Raw genomic sequence first — 13,682 nt, 5'->3', positions numbered from 1 at the left:
GTCTGCCAGCATCAAATGTGTCTCTTGGAGGAGGCACAGATCGGCCTGCCTGTACTCCAGATAAGAAAAGACAGCTCGGCGTTTAGTTGGCTTGTTCAACCCCTTAACATTAAGGGTGACTACTTTAAGGTTGCGATGGGGAGGGCAAGTGAGGTATTGCTGTGCTGTGGTGCCTCCATACCCGGCCCTCCCATAACAACTGGATGAGGGACAGAGAGGAAAGCAGTTATAGTGTCTGCATGAAAGCAATGTAAACCCTACCCCAACCATGAACAATATGAAAGAAAACAAACTAACACTAACAAACCCCAAAGGGGTAGTCCCGAAAGTAAGACTAAGTACTGGGAACATAGAGCCATGGAAGTCAGTCCACCTCCTAAGCCCCCTGAGCCCTCCCACCACCCCGCCAGCCACCTCTGTCAAGATACCCTCTCAGCCCTCCAGCTCTCACTCCAGGTCAGACTTATCTGCGTCCCCAGACAGAGACTCAAGCACCGCCCTGCACTCGGATGTGATAGTCTCTGAGTCCAGCTACTGGCCTCTTGGCATGACCACCTGCCAGCGCGTGCGCCTCTGGTGTTGGCGGTCACTCTGTAGCGACTGTGGATGCTCCTCCAGGTGCAGGATTCTGTAGACCTCTGTCAGTGAGCGCAGTTAGTACAATTTACCCTCTCATCCGAAGATGAGATGGAAGGGGTGGCCCCAGGAATAAGAGACCACTTTATGTCTTAGGTAGGAGGTGATTGGGCAGAAGTCTCTCCTCTTTTGTTAAGTGATTGCCGCCAAGTCCTGATACAGGAGCAGGGAGTGGCCAGGGAACTTCAGCAAGTGTTGCTCTCTCACTAGTCGGTGTATGCCTTCTTTGTGGGGGAAATCATGGACGTAGACTAGTATGTCCGCATGAGGCACATAAGAAGGCATCGCCCGGCCCACCCTGTGCACTCTGTATATCTGTATCACATTGTTAGAGTCGTTCCCCAGAGTTTGGCAGAAGAGGGACCTGACGTATGAAGTGATGTCCTCCTTCTCTGCACCCGTTGGGGCATTCCCATATGTGAATGTTGTTCCTTCTGGAGCAATTTTTAAAGTCCTCTGTGTGTGCTTGCAATTCTATCTCTTGCTCCTGGAGCCGTACGACCTCCTGCTGGAGCTGCACTATCTCCTCGTCTCGACTGGTCTCAAGCTCTTCCAGGGTGGCAACTCTCTCTCCCACCTCCACCAGCTCCCGGCGCACCTCCTTCAGGTCCTGTGGCAGGTCCCTCTTCACCGTTTACAGGTCCTCCCTCAGCAATGTAAAAAGGCCATCGAGGAATGCCAGGGTCACCGGGCCCTCTCCCTCCTCCTCCACCGATGAACGACTGGGCGTCCCAGGAGGAGGGGGACCTGCTTCTGCTCTGCCCACCGTAGGTTTGGTCAGCATCTCTTTCAATGATAAATCTTTCTTAGATCGGGCGGCGGCCATCGTCTGCACAGTAAATGAAGGGAACCAGGTCCGGCCTGCCACTGGCCCTGTACAAGATGCAGGATCTACCGGCCCCCGTCCAGCAGCTCCTCTTCTCTGAAGTAGTCCATTTCCCGTGTGCCCCCAGTCCGTGGTAGAGGCAGGGACCACTGCGGGAGCCCTAATCCCCTAGGTGACACTGCGCGCAGCAGGTCACCAGGTCCCGTGAAGTGGACACCCGCGCGTTGGTGCCTGAGGCCAGACACGAACCCAACCCAGGAAACATCCGACTCCCAAACATCAGCTTCACTAGATTTGGGAGACCACTTTAGCCATTGTGCCGGGGTTAAAAGGGTAACCAGGGAGTTGCAGGCACGTTGTGGCACACGAGTGACCACACAGTCCTCCTCCCCCCGAACTCCTGCAGGCACCGAAGACCCTGGTGGTCAGCAACCACAGGGACCAGCCAACCAGTGACCCACGGGCCAAGTTGAGGTGTCCGGCAACTCCGGGGTCCCGTGACACCAGGAAGTGTAGGGGACCCAGGTAGAGCCCTACAGGGCCCAAGCCGCGCTCTATTCGTGACTCCAACTGACATAGGTGGCGAGGCAGCTACAAGCGTCAATCTGCTAGGGCTTCTCCAGGAACGGGCTAATCAGGGGAACAAAGCTGACCAGGATCCACACACTGACTGATGATTTGGCCCCCAGAGCTGAGTCTTTATAACTTGGCAACCTGCCTGGGGCCCCAAAGCTCAAGCGTCATGCGGGGAAGAAAGGCCCCAGCCAACACCTGCAGTCACCACTAACCTTGCTCCATGCTCCTCCACTCAGCGCCCAGGGCGCATGACCGGTGTCTCTAGTAGGCCAGCAGCAGGTGTTGCTGCTGGTCAGGGACTTAAGCCTTGATCGCCGGGGTCCCACTCTTCCAAGTTTCTTCAGCAGCTGGCCCAGGCCTCACGACGAGGCCCATCAGGGCACGACAGGAACCGGAACTCCGTGGCAGAGCAACCCTGTGCACCGCCTGCCACCTGCTCCTCTTCGACGTCTGCCCTGGGAGAGGTGCTTCAGTCTTCTCTCTGGGATCCGGCAGCAGCTCGACACAACCAGATGGGGCTGCCACTACTGCCCGGCAAGAGCCGCCATCTTGCAGAGCGCGGGCTCCTCTGAGCGTCAGGCTCCAGCTGCACAGCTCTGCCTGTTGACCTCCACCCACAGCTCCTTACTTACCCGCCGAGCTCCTGTGCCAGGAGGATAGCAGGCTATGCTCTGGATTGCCCCTTAGGGCTGGCAGCCAGGCGTCAAGCGGCAGAGGGGCAAAGAGACATGAGTATCCACCATATCTGTCCGTCATCTTGTCTCTTCCCCTCAGCCTCCTGTGCTGCGTTTTTGTCACAAAGAAAAAATAGTATTGTGGAAGGTGTCTTTATGTACATGTAAACTTGTGGTTATCTTTAAAAGCTCCTTATCCTTCCTGATAGTGTGACAGAAATTAAAGAATGCAGGTTTGATCTAAACTTTGTCATGCTTCACATTAGATCTTGGATTGGAAAATATGCCTTGCCTACCAACTTCAGTGCATACAGATTTAATATATGTAACCAAGTTCCTCATTACATATGTAAGAGAAACAGCTAGGCGGAATGGCAAGGTGTCTGATGAATATGTTCTCTTCTGTTTGAAGGTTTGTGACATCAGAATATCCCCATATTCAAGTCCCATTGCTGGAAATGTGCAAGCAATAACTCTTACAGACGTGACGCATAGATCTCAGTGGCTCATATCCCAATTGTTTATTGGATCAAAATCCACTCCCATAGATTTCAATAATGTGTTCCCCCTGGTGGGAAAAAGATGATGCCAACATCCAGAGCAATCAAAAGGAAGTCCTAAGTATGAAAAATATTAAAACATATTTATTACTCTTTAGGCCCATCAACGGATTCATCGGCATACAGCACAGGAATAGGACGGGAGCCAGTTCTGCGTGATATTTTGGTCGTCAGTCACCAGAGTATTTTCTAGCTTATTAATGTACAAAAGAAAAAGAAAAGGGGCCAGAACACAATCTTGGTGCACAGTTCTATCTATAGTAAAAACAAATGTACTTTCTCCTTCCATCTGAATACTCGATCACGAATGGTTCAATCAGAATGCAGGAATAGCCTTTAATTGCAACAGTTGCTACAATCTCCCTTAAAGAGTTATTACCAAAGTCATTCCTAATAATCCCAGAAAGTCCATGATGTTCGGCACTCAACTACTTTTCCACCAAAACAATTTTGATGTTCCAAACACCTATGGCGCTAGTCATCAAACTAGCAATGGTAGAGCTTGAGAGGCATTCTTACCACTGCATGACGCTGCAGCAGATTTCCAGTTTCCCAGGGTTAATTAGTTCGGGGGGACTTAAGTCAAGGGAAAAGAGAATGTGCTTGGTCAGGACCAGCCTCTGCGGCCGCTGATGGGCACAGATGGGCCCGGGCGTGCTCCAGCTGCAGTAAGAGTAGATGCGATTGAGTGTTGGGAATGAGGCATATAGTCATGCTGTCTTGTAAGGCCACAATCTTTCCAATTTATGGGCCCCAAGATTTAAGCACAATCCTACAATCTAAAGTTCAGTCACTGGGGTAACCTTCTCACTTTGCATGTTTAAAGGTAAAGGGCAATGCTTTGTATATAGTTGTGTCATGAGTAAACCAGTAATTCGATCACGAAGGGTCATCTACAAAATAACATAACGCACTTCCCCACACTACATGGAGTAAAGCAAGCGTTTGTGTTGCACACCAGAGTACAAAGGTTGATGTGAAGAATAAGAAGTCTGTATTTCCAGAGTAATCTTCTAGCAACAAACACAGCAATTTGGAAGAAGCCCCACACACCAAGAATGGTATAAAACAATTTAGCAAGACATTATGAAGTCCCTTAAAGGGCATGAATCTTGCTCTCATGCTACAGGCTGAGAAGAAGGCTAACCTAACCACTGCTTGCACAACATATTTTGACCAGTGCAGGGAACAGAAACAGGAGCACCCCATACATGTTTGAACTGTGTTGCCCTCATTAGTGAGGTAAGACTTGAGTCCGTAGGTCAACGAGACGGAGCACCACATCTGGGTATAGTGCTCCCACTCAGGGTAACACACTTTGATAGAAAATATATGCTAGATGAAATGCCTAAATAAATAAATCAGAACTCCTGGTAATTGTTCTGCTGCATATCAACTTAAGAGGCAGCTCACCAGAGGCCAGAAAAGCTGGTATGCCTCTGGAGTTGCTTTTGTTGCTGCCCAGAGGGGCATTATATAGCTGCTCAAACTGGATTGTCACTTTTGGATGGACATGACTGATCTTGGTATGATTCTCCCGAATCTGAATTGGCATTACACAAGCAAAAAACGTCATGGAATGTAGTGCGCCCTGAGTATTCATCAGCGATTCATATTCACGCTGACTTTCTCACCAGTCAGTTTTATGCTGCCTAGATCAATACAGGGAGTGCAGAATTATAAGGCAAGTAGTATTTTTGAGGATTAATTTTATTATTGAACAACAACCATGTTCTCAATGAACCCAAAAAACTAATTAATATCAAAGCTGAATATTTTTGGAAGTAGTTTGTAGTTTGTTTTTAGTTTTAGCTATGTTAGGGGATATCTGTGTGTGCAGGTGACTATTACTGTGCATAATTATTAGGCAACTTAACAAAAAAAAATATATACCCATTTCAATTATTTATTATTACCAGTGAAACCAATATAACATCTCAACATTCACAAATATACATTTCTGACATTCAAAAACAAAACAAAAACAAATCAGTGACCAATATAGCCACCTTTCTTTGCAAGGACACTCAAAAGCCTGCCATCCATGGATTCTGTCAGTGTTTTGATCTGTTCACCATCAACATTGCGTGCAGCAGCAACCACAGCCTCCCAGACACTGTTCAGAGAGGTGTACTGTTTTCCCTCCTTGTAAATCTCACATTTGATGATGGACCACAGGTTCTCAATGGGGTTCAGATCAGGTGAACAAGGAGGCCATGTCATTAGATTTCCTTCTTTTATACCCTTTCTTGCCAGCCACGCTGTGGAGTACTTGGACGCGTGTGATGGAGCATTGTCCTGCATGAAAATCATGTTTTTCTTGAAGGATGCAGACTTCTTCCTGTACCACTGCTTGAAGAAGGTGTCTTCCAGGAACTAGCAGTAGGACTGGGAGTTGAGCTTGACTCCATCCTCAACCCGAAAAGGCCCCACAAGCTCATCTTTGATGATACCAGCCCAAACCAGTACTCCACCTCCACCTTGCTGGCGTCTGAGTCGGACTGGAGCTCTCTGCCCTTTACCAATCCAGCCACGGGCCCATCCATCTGGCCCATCAAGACTCACTCTCATTTCATCAGTCCATAAAACCTTAGAAAAATCAGTCTTGAGATATTTCTTGGCCCAGTCTTGACGTTTCAGCTTGTGTGTCTTGTTCAGTGGTGGTCGTCTTTCAGCCTTTCTTACCTTGGCCATGTCTCTGAGTATTGCACACCTTGTGCTTTTGGGCACTCCAGTGATGTTGCAGCTCTGAAATACGGCCAAACTGGTGACAAGTGGCATCGTGGCAGCTGCACGCTTGACTTTTCTCAGTTCATGGGCAGTTATTTTGCGCCTTGGTTTTTCCACACGCTTCTTGCGACCCTGTTGACTATTTTGAATGAAACGCTTGATTGTTCGATGATCACGCTTCAGAAGCTTTGCAATTTTAAGAGTGCTGCATCCCTCTGCAAGATATTTCACTATTTTTGACTTTTCTGAGCCTGTCAAGTCCTTCTTTTGACCCATTTTGCCAAAGGAAAGGAAGTTGCCTAATAATTATGCACACCTGATATAGGGTGTTGATGTCATTAGACCACACCCCTTCTCATTACAGAGATGCACATCACCTAATATGCTTAATTGGTAGTAGGCTTTCGAGCCTATACAGCTTGGAGTAAGACAACATGCATAAAGAGGATGATGTGGTCAAAATACTAATTTGCCTAATAATTCTGCACTCCCTGTATGTATCACTCTGAAGTAAATGCCTGCTGTTTTTTCCTTCTGCATGTTCCTGTTGTCCACAAAGACTTGCCGACCTCATGGAAGAGCACCAAGAGGAGCTGGCAACAATTGAAGCCATAGACTCGGGAGCGGTGTACACGCTGGCACTGAAGACGCATGTGGGAATGTCTGTGCAGACCTTCAGATACTTTGCTGGATGGTGTGACAAAATTCAGGTAAGGTGAATACAGGGCTAGTGCTGCCGGTGTTGCTTTTTGGCAGCACTGTAACCAACAGGTGTTACAGGGGACCTCGTTTTATTGAGCTCGGTCCAACTCCCCATGTGACTTAACTCGCCTGCCCATTTTGTCAGGCATCGTTAACGTCAGATGGAAATTATGAAATTATGCATTTCGTCCTAATCACTATGCTTATACAGTACCCTGTTTTATTGATATGTACTAATTGCCCTCTGACAAATATTTGTAACTGGGCATTGTAGTACATAGCTAAAATATAGTTATTTAAACAAGCAGTAGATTGTTATCGTTAGACTTAAATAAGGAGGAACTTCTACTCTGCCGTGTTCTAGTTATGTTTATCGTATGTCGACATCAAAAGAATTTGTTATCAAGAACCACTTTCCGTCAAGCAGCGAGAACAGGTGTATGGTAAGCTAGGGTGGATATGCTTGAAAGACATGCCTTCCACTCTGAGCATGTGGTTTTCAGCAGAATGAGGGCTGAGAGTACAACCCCCTAACGAGCCAGGGATTTAAAGTCCTGTTGGGTTGTTCAGTCCATTCTTGTGGAGGAGGACCCGTCCATAGCCTTGAAGGGAAATTGAATTTATCAGCTGACAAAGTTCCCCTTTCCTCCTGGGCTCCTCCAGGCTGCAGAGACCCTGTGCATGGTCCTGGCTTTACAGCGTATTCTCAGAGGTGAGGTGACCTCTACGCCTTCTCCATCAATTTCGGGTTGTGTCAGCGCTGCCTATGGGACATCCGCTCTGCAAGGAGGAAGTTGGTCTCACTTTTCTCTTTTTACCCAAGAGGATGCAGCCAGGGTCTTTAGAACTAATCTGAAGTGAGTGGTGTCCAGTGTTGTGGGTCGTTTGGAGGTCCTATCTACACTGTCTCAAAGACACAGGCACAACTCTCTTGGGTGAGGGGGTATCATCAGTGACATTGGGAGCTAGCTCTAACAACTGTTCTAGCTGGTTGTTAGCCTTTCTTTTAGAAAATACATAAAATAACTTGAGCACAAAGAAGCCTTATAGTGACTGGATTCCTGCTCCCAAACTACCATTCAAACAAACGGATGTCACTAATGCAACCTTGTTTGTTTCTCACTAACCACCTGTGACATTTTACACAGCACACCAACCTTGAATCTCTGCACACTTTGTCACCCCTGATGAAGTTGAATTGTCACTGTTGAATGCCTGCTCCTCCATCAAGCACTGGGATACCCTTCAGTATTTTGGGTGGCAGTGATGTTCCTGCTGGCTGTATGTGCAACTGGCATAAAGAAAAACTAAAGAAACTGGTTCCTATAACCTGTTGTCATCCAACCGATTTCCACACATTTTTCACCATGTGTGGCATTCACCAGGTTGACAAAACCAACCTGGTGGATGTCCTTTGGGGCAAAAAAAATCCAAAGCACAGTTTAGTTTTTCCTGTTTATTTGTTCGGCCACCAGTCATCTCTCTTTTTCCCACAGGTGTTTCCCCGTCTTCCGCCCCCCACCCCCCTGAAACAAGCCCTACCTCCCATTTCCTCATTGTTAAACCCCTTCCTATGCTTCTACCTCCTCCTTGTTCTCCCTTACTCCATTGCTCTGTGTTAACATTCCCAACCCCCGCTTACCACTTCCGATCCCCGCAATGCTCGCGAGATCTTTCCCCTTCTTTTTCTTGCTTTTGTTCTTACTAACGGACTCCTTTTGTTTTATTCTCTAGGCCTCATTAGCTAAAGTAAAAATACTACTGCAGTAGGAATGGTCTTTGTCCCTTTACCCTTTTGCCCTTTTTTTCAAAGACAATAATTGTTCTTACATTCGTATATTGTAGGAACTGTAAGAAGTTTTTACTTTGTATGTATGTATTTGATCTGAGATTCCAACCCGGGTTTGGAATATCTTTTCCACAAAAATCATTCCGATTTTGTGGAAATTACTTTCTCCATTTTGGCAGTTCTTACAGCAGTAATCTGATGTCGTCATTTTGAGAATTCATCAAAATTACATAAAACTGTTACTGAAGATACCCATCAATTCTATTACTGCGCGCTTAGATTGTGAACTTCCAAGCTGCCCTTCTCTCAAACCTTCGCAGTAAACTTACCAACTTCTATGTCTTTGGTGCAGATGGTATTTATTTTTGACCACGAGATTTTATTTCCACCAATGTCAGTAAAAACACTGACGGTAAATACCACTGTGATATCAGCGGATAGGGACATAAATTGCATTAATTCCAATCAGTTATATTAGACAATTCAACTGAATTTATTTTCGATGAACTTCTATGTGTTTTGGTTGAACTGCACCATATGCCGCAGAGATATCAGTGCCTGGTGATAACATGGTATATTACTGTTTGGTTTTGAGTTCCTGGGAAAATGGCGTGCTCCAGTCTTAAGCATTTGTATTTATATTTAAAAGCTGAAAATAGAGCTTTTCTTTTAACGATTCAATCATTAATGTAAATTTCAGATTATTCTCTTAGTTCTTTTTTAGTAATTGTCTATTTTTTTAGGGTTCCACAATCCCAATTAACCAGGCCCGTCCCAATCGTAACCTCACATTTACCAAGAAAGAGCCAATAGGGTAAGACTCTGCTCATTACCTTAATGTTTGTGGTTACAAAATATATGCTAGCACACTCCACCTATGCTCTGAAGTGTATGTATTATGTATGTATGTATGTATGCCCTGAAGTGTATGTATTTCGTATTAGTTAATCCTGATCTTGATAACTGCAGCTACAGCTTATCGGAACCCGAAAATAACATTTTTAAAAGTTTAAGTCGAGACTTAAGGTGACCAGATCTTGAGAACCAAAAACCGGGATGTAGGACTACAATTTTACATCCACAGAGCGGCATGGAATGACAGCTCTCATCAACATAAGAAAAAAATGTCATTTTTAAAGTCAGCGCCGTACCTTTTAATTATTATAACAGTTGCTAACAAGAACACCTTTAGAACATCCAAAAAAGTGCCTCTCACTGTTTTCTGTCGACCCCTTCCTAAAACTGAAACATGAGCCGAATTTGATGAAATCTGCCGGGAGAGCTGGTGAAAAACTGGGACTATCCTGGCAAATCAGGGGCGCCTGGTCCCCCTAAGTCGAGTGTTGTCATGTTTGGTCTGGACTTAATGAAGCTGGACGTCTCCTCTCCCCTTTCTAGTGACCATGATCAAAACCCAGCATGGCCAAGTAGTAGACCTTTTCATGCAGATTGTGACAGCAGCACAGTAACTCAGTTTAATGTTGACAGTAAAACGTGTTCTTTTCTTTCTCCATTTCAGTGTTTGTGCAATTGTCATTCCGTGGAACTACCCACTGATGATGCTGGCGTGGAAAAGTGCAGCGTGCCTGGCTGCTGGCAACACACTAGTTTTAAAGCCAGCACAGGTAACTCAAGAATCTTCTGTTCATGCTTTTAAGTGAATTTGAAGGGGTAGGGAGGGTACTTTTGTGCAGGGGCGGCTCCTTCGCAATGGCGATGGAGCCTCGTCCCCCTGGCTAAGCCAGGACCTGAAAGATAAAACGATATTTGTTTATCGTTTTATTTTTCAGCTACTGGCTCAGCCAGCTGCATGTGACGGGAGGAACAGGCTGGGCCACAAGAAGTGGGAGGGGGAGGAGAAGACATTTCACCCTAAGTGCGCATGTGTGTTTGGCCAGCTGACTCGGGCCAGCCAAACACACATGCTCACTTAGGTTTCTCCAGCCCAGCTGTGTTAAACTGCACAGAACCCAGGGTTGTGTCTGAGTGGCAGTCCAAGCTGCTCAGACCAATCCTGATGCTGCTTTCATGCTAGCTTTAGCATGAAAGTAGTGCTAGGATTGCTGAGGTGCCTGTGCTGGTGTACCACTGAATGCTGGGACACCAGAAGAGAATCGAGGCTGGCGGCAGGTGGCAGCGGCGACGGGAAGAAGTAACTATTTTTTAAAGTTATTTTTTATTCTGTACCCCCTCACCCCTCCCCTAGAGATTTGCTGCAGCAACCACTGCATTTGTGGACACACCTCATAGCTCTGGGGGAAGCTGATGTTTCTACCACATTCATAGAGATGTTGGTAGTTACCGCCTCATTTTACAAAAATGAATAGTGAGTGATCTGTGAGTGGGAAAGTACATTTTTAGAGGTTTGAGAGATCAAGGCTTAAAATCACTGAGTAATCTTCTGTATCACCTCTGTCCCAAATGTAACCTATTTTTCTTCAGTTGAAATCTCATGCCTGAAAGAATTAATGTTTTTGCCTACTTTAACCCCCCTCACTTCTGCATATAGTCATAATGTCATATTTCCACATATCTCTCACTGTAATTCTTTACTTTAATATGGTGCAGGGCCTTATACTGAAAAAATATTTATATTAGAACACCCTATTTTTTGCTTGGATCTCTTTGTTGGTATTTTAGAATATACAACTCTGGATACAGTTTACAAGTATAATATAACCTTATAACAATGCGATTTAACTTGCAGGTCAGGAATACAGCCTGTATGGTGTAATAGATAATGCAGGTCATTGAGTATCAGTCAGATTATAATAACACTGTGACTATGTAGTCAGATTGCAGGGCCATGGATTCTTGTGACAGACAATGTTAACATATTTAAGAACAATATAACACTAACAATTGCAGAGACCATAGAATAAGGAAGCAGAAGCAGTTTGCCACAAACAAGCCGAAATCCAATGTGTGCATTCAGTAAGTTCTAATCTAACTTGGATGTGCTACATAAATCGTATTTGACTAAAGTGTAGTCATACGGGATACCCATTGTATTTTGTTGTGGGAGTGCATTAGGGGTGTGGCGTGGGAGTATTAAATTCACCAGAGTCCTCAGTGTCATGTGCATGGCCATTGTCAAATTGCATAAGAATGGTGTTCCAATAGGCGGCTATTGGGCATTTGCCGAGTCCCAAAGTGTCTACTCTACGCTTTGTGCCCAATTAGAACAAATCTGTCATATATCTAGTTGTAGATGCCTTGTAAAAAATGCCTTGAATGTGCTACAGATCTCCCAGTAAGCCAAGTTACTCATATTTTCCCAAAAGCCTCCATAGTTGTGTTCTGCGTCCACCCATCTACGTGCAGAAAACACTGTTTGAGCTGCATTATGTGGTATGGTATTGTGTGAGAGCTACAGAAATATGGCTGCAGAGAAAACAATTCAGAAGATAAAGGGCATTTAACTCGCACTCGATCTGCACAGCTGTGCATAAATGTAACTGTTGTTCCTTTTGTTGTATTTACACCTAGGTTACTCCACTGACAGCCTTGAAGTTTGCAGAACTTACAGTAAAAGCTGGGATTCCCAGGGGTGTTATTAATATTTTGCCCGGTTCAGGTAGGTTTATCAATAGATCCTCAGGTTTACTAGTGTGGGAGACTTAATCATATATGTTGGTGTTGTGACAATAAATAAAAGATTTCAGTTAGCTAAGCCTAGTAGAGGTACTACAAGTCAAAATTGCTTAAGCGCAAGGTGGTTCACAGTCTTGCGAAGGATGCCTTGTAGTTATGGTTGTCTGTTTGATTGCCACATCAATAAAGAAATACGCAGATATATCAACAAACTGCAGAAGCAAGCACTTTATGAAAACCTAGTTATTGCTATTATCATATTCCAAGTTATTAAAAAAATGTGTAAAAGCGCTTCACAAGTTATGAAGATTTAAGACCAAACTTTTAATTGTTCAAAGCATTCACTACCTCAGTCTGCCATCTGTTCTGAAAGGTTGGGACTCATTGATAAGCCTTTTTTGCAATGTTCTCAATATTTGATAGAGTATGACAAACAGGAGCCCTTTGACTCCATGTGTCATTTCCCTTGTCCAATGACTAGTGCATAACATCTGGGATTTAAATTGCTTCCAGCCTTTGCTCTTGCCAAAAGTAAAGTATTGTGAGAGCTCCTTTTATCATCAATTGAAGAGCGGCACACATGTTTACCATGCATCAGCAACTCAAATCCGATATCTACTATTGACTACCACTAGGCGTTGTTACAAGAACTCCTTTTCCCTTATGATGCTAAAGTATCTCATTAGGTTTTTCCACAGATTCAAAATACTGCTACTCGTGGTATCTTAATTCCGCAGGCTTTTGTGAGAAGCATGATTTTCCACAGTCTTAGACACACTGTTGATACCTCTGTATCTCCTGGCTAGCCCCATCTCTCCCAAAGTGGAGGCAACAAATTAAAAGTGAGCTAAGGCACATGAAATACTTTAGCCTTAGTATACCTGGGTACAAGCTGTTGTCACATAATGTATGCAAATTAGATGGATATGCTGTGCACATACAAATGAGGAGAGGTAGCACCAAAGAGCTAACAGAAGCAAACCTAACACCGGCGAGTAACTCATTCTGAATGAGCTGCTGTGCTCCCAGATAAACATTCCATATACAACAGAAGTGAGTACATTTTATAATGAAAAATAAAGTAAACTCTTGCCACTCCAATAACTCACCTATTTTCAATTTGATGTTTTACCGCCACTGCTCTTTGTTGGAAGTAACAAAATGTCCTCATTTGGCATTTCCTCATCAGTCTCCTAGAGCAAACAATCTAACACAAAGTAAATAACCATACAAATTATAACTTACATTTCAGATTGCAAGCGACTTGCGTACATTAGGGAACAGCATGAACAGTACTGCCTTAAAGAGAACTACGTCATTGAAAAGAGGTTTTTTGGCATAAAACACTTTTTGTCCGCTGTGCTTTGTTACAAAGCTTTCAGAAGACTGTGGGAACTTTTCAAAACCATGCAGATGTTTCTTAAAACTTGCCTTGAGATTATTATAAGTGTTTTCTTGTCGTTGCTTATGTGAAATGGTAAATGTGTGCCCCAACCCTCCACTCAACAGCAGTCAGAGGAGAGACATGCACACCACGCACAGAATAGTCTGCAGAACGTGAATACGTTGTATTTACCTAAGAACGATGAAAGGCT

At 44.7% G+C, this 13,682-nt stretch overlaps 1 protein-coding gene across 2 annotated transcripts in view; it reads left to right on the top strand.

Moving 5' to 3' along the window:
• ALDH1L2 (aldehyde dehydrogenase 1 family member L2) overlaps positions 1 to 13,682 on the top strand; it is a 244,522-nt gene that overhangs the window by 165,285 nt on the left and 65,555 nt on the right. For both annotated transcript variants that reach the window (XM_069229012.1, XM_069229011.1), the window contains 4 exons: positions 6,562 to 6,712; positions 9,237 to 9,307; positions 10,013 to 10,118; positions 11,983 to 12,070. In XM_069229012.1, coding sequence (XP_069085113.1) covers positions 6,562 to 6,712; positions 9,237 to 9,307; positions 10,013 to 10,118; positions 11,983 to 12,070 — 416 coding nt within the window. The remainder of the gene's footprint in view (positions 1 to 6,561; positions 6,713 to 9,236; positions 9,308 to 10,012; positions 10,119 to 11,982; positions 12,071 to 13,682) is intronic.

This window comes from Pleurodeles waltl, chromosome 4_1, assembly GCF_031143425.1.
Source record: "Pleurodeles waltl isolate 20211129_DDA chromosome 4_1, aPleWal1.hap1.20221129, whole genome shotgun sequence".
NCBI lineage: Eukaryota > Metazoa > Chordata > Amphibia > Caudata > Salamandridae > Pleurodeles > Pleurodeles waltl.
This window is presented reverse-complemented; position numbering and strand designations above follow the sequence as displayed.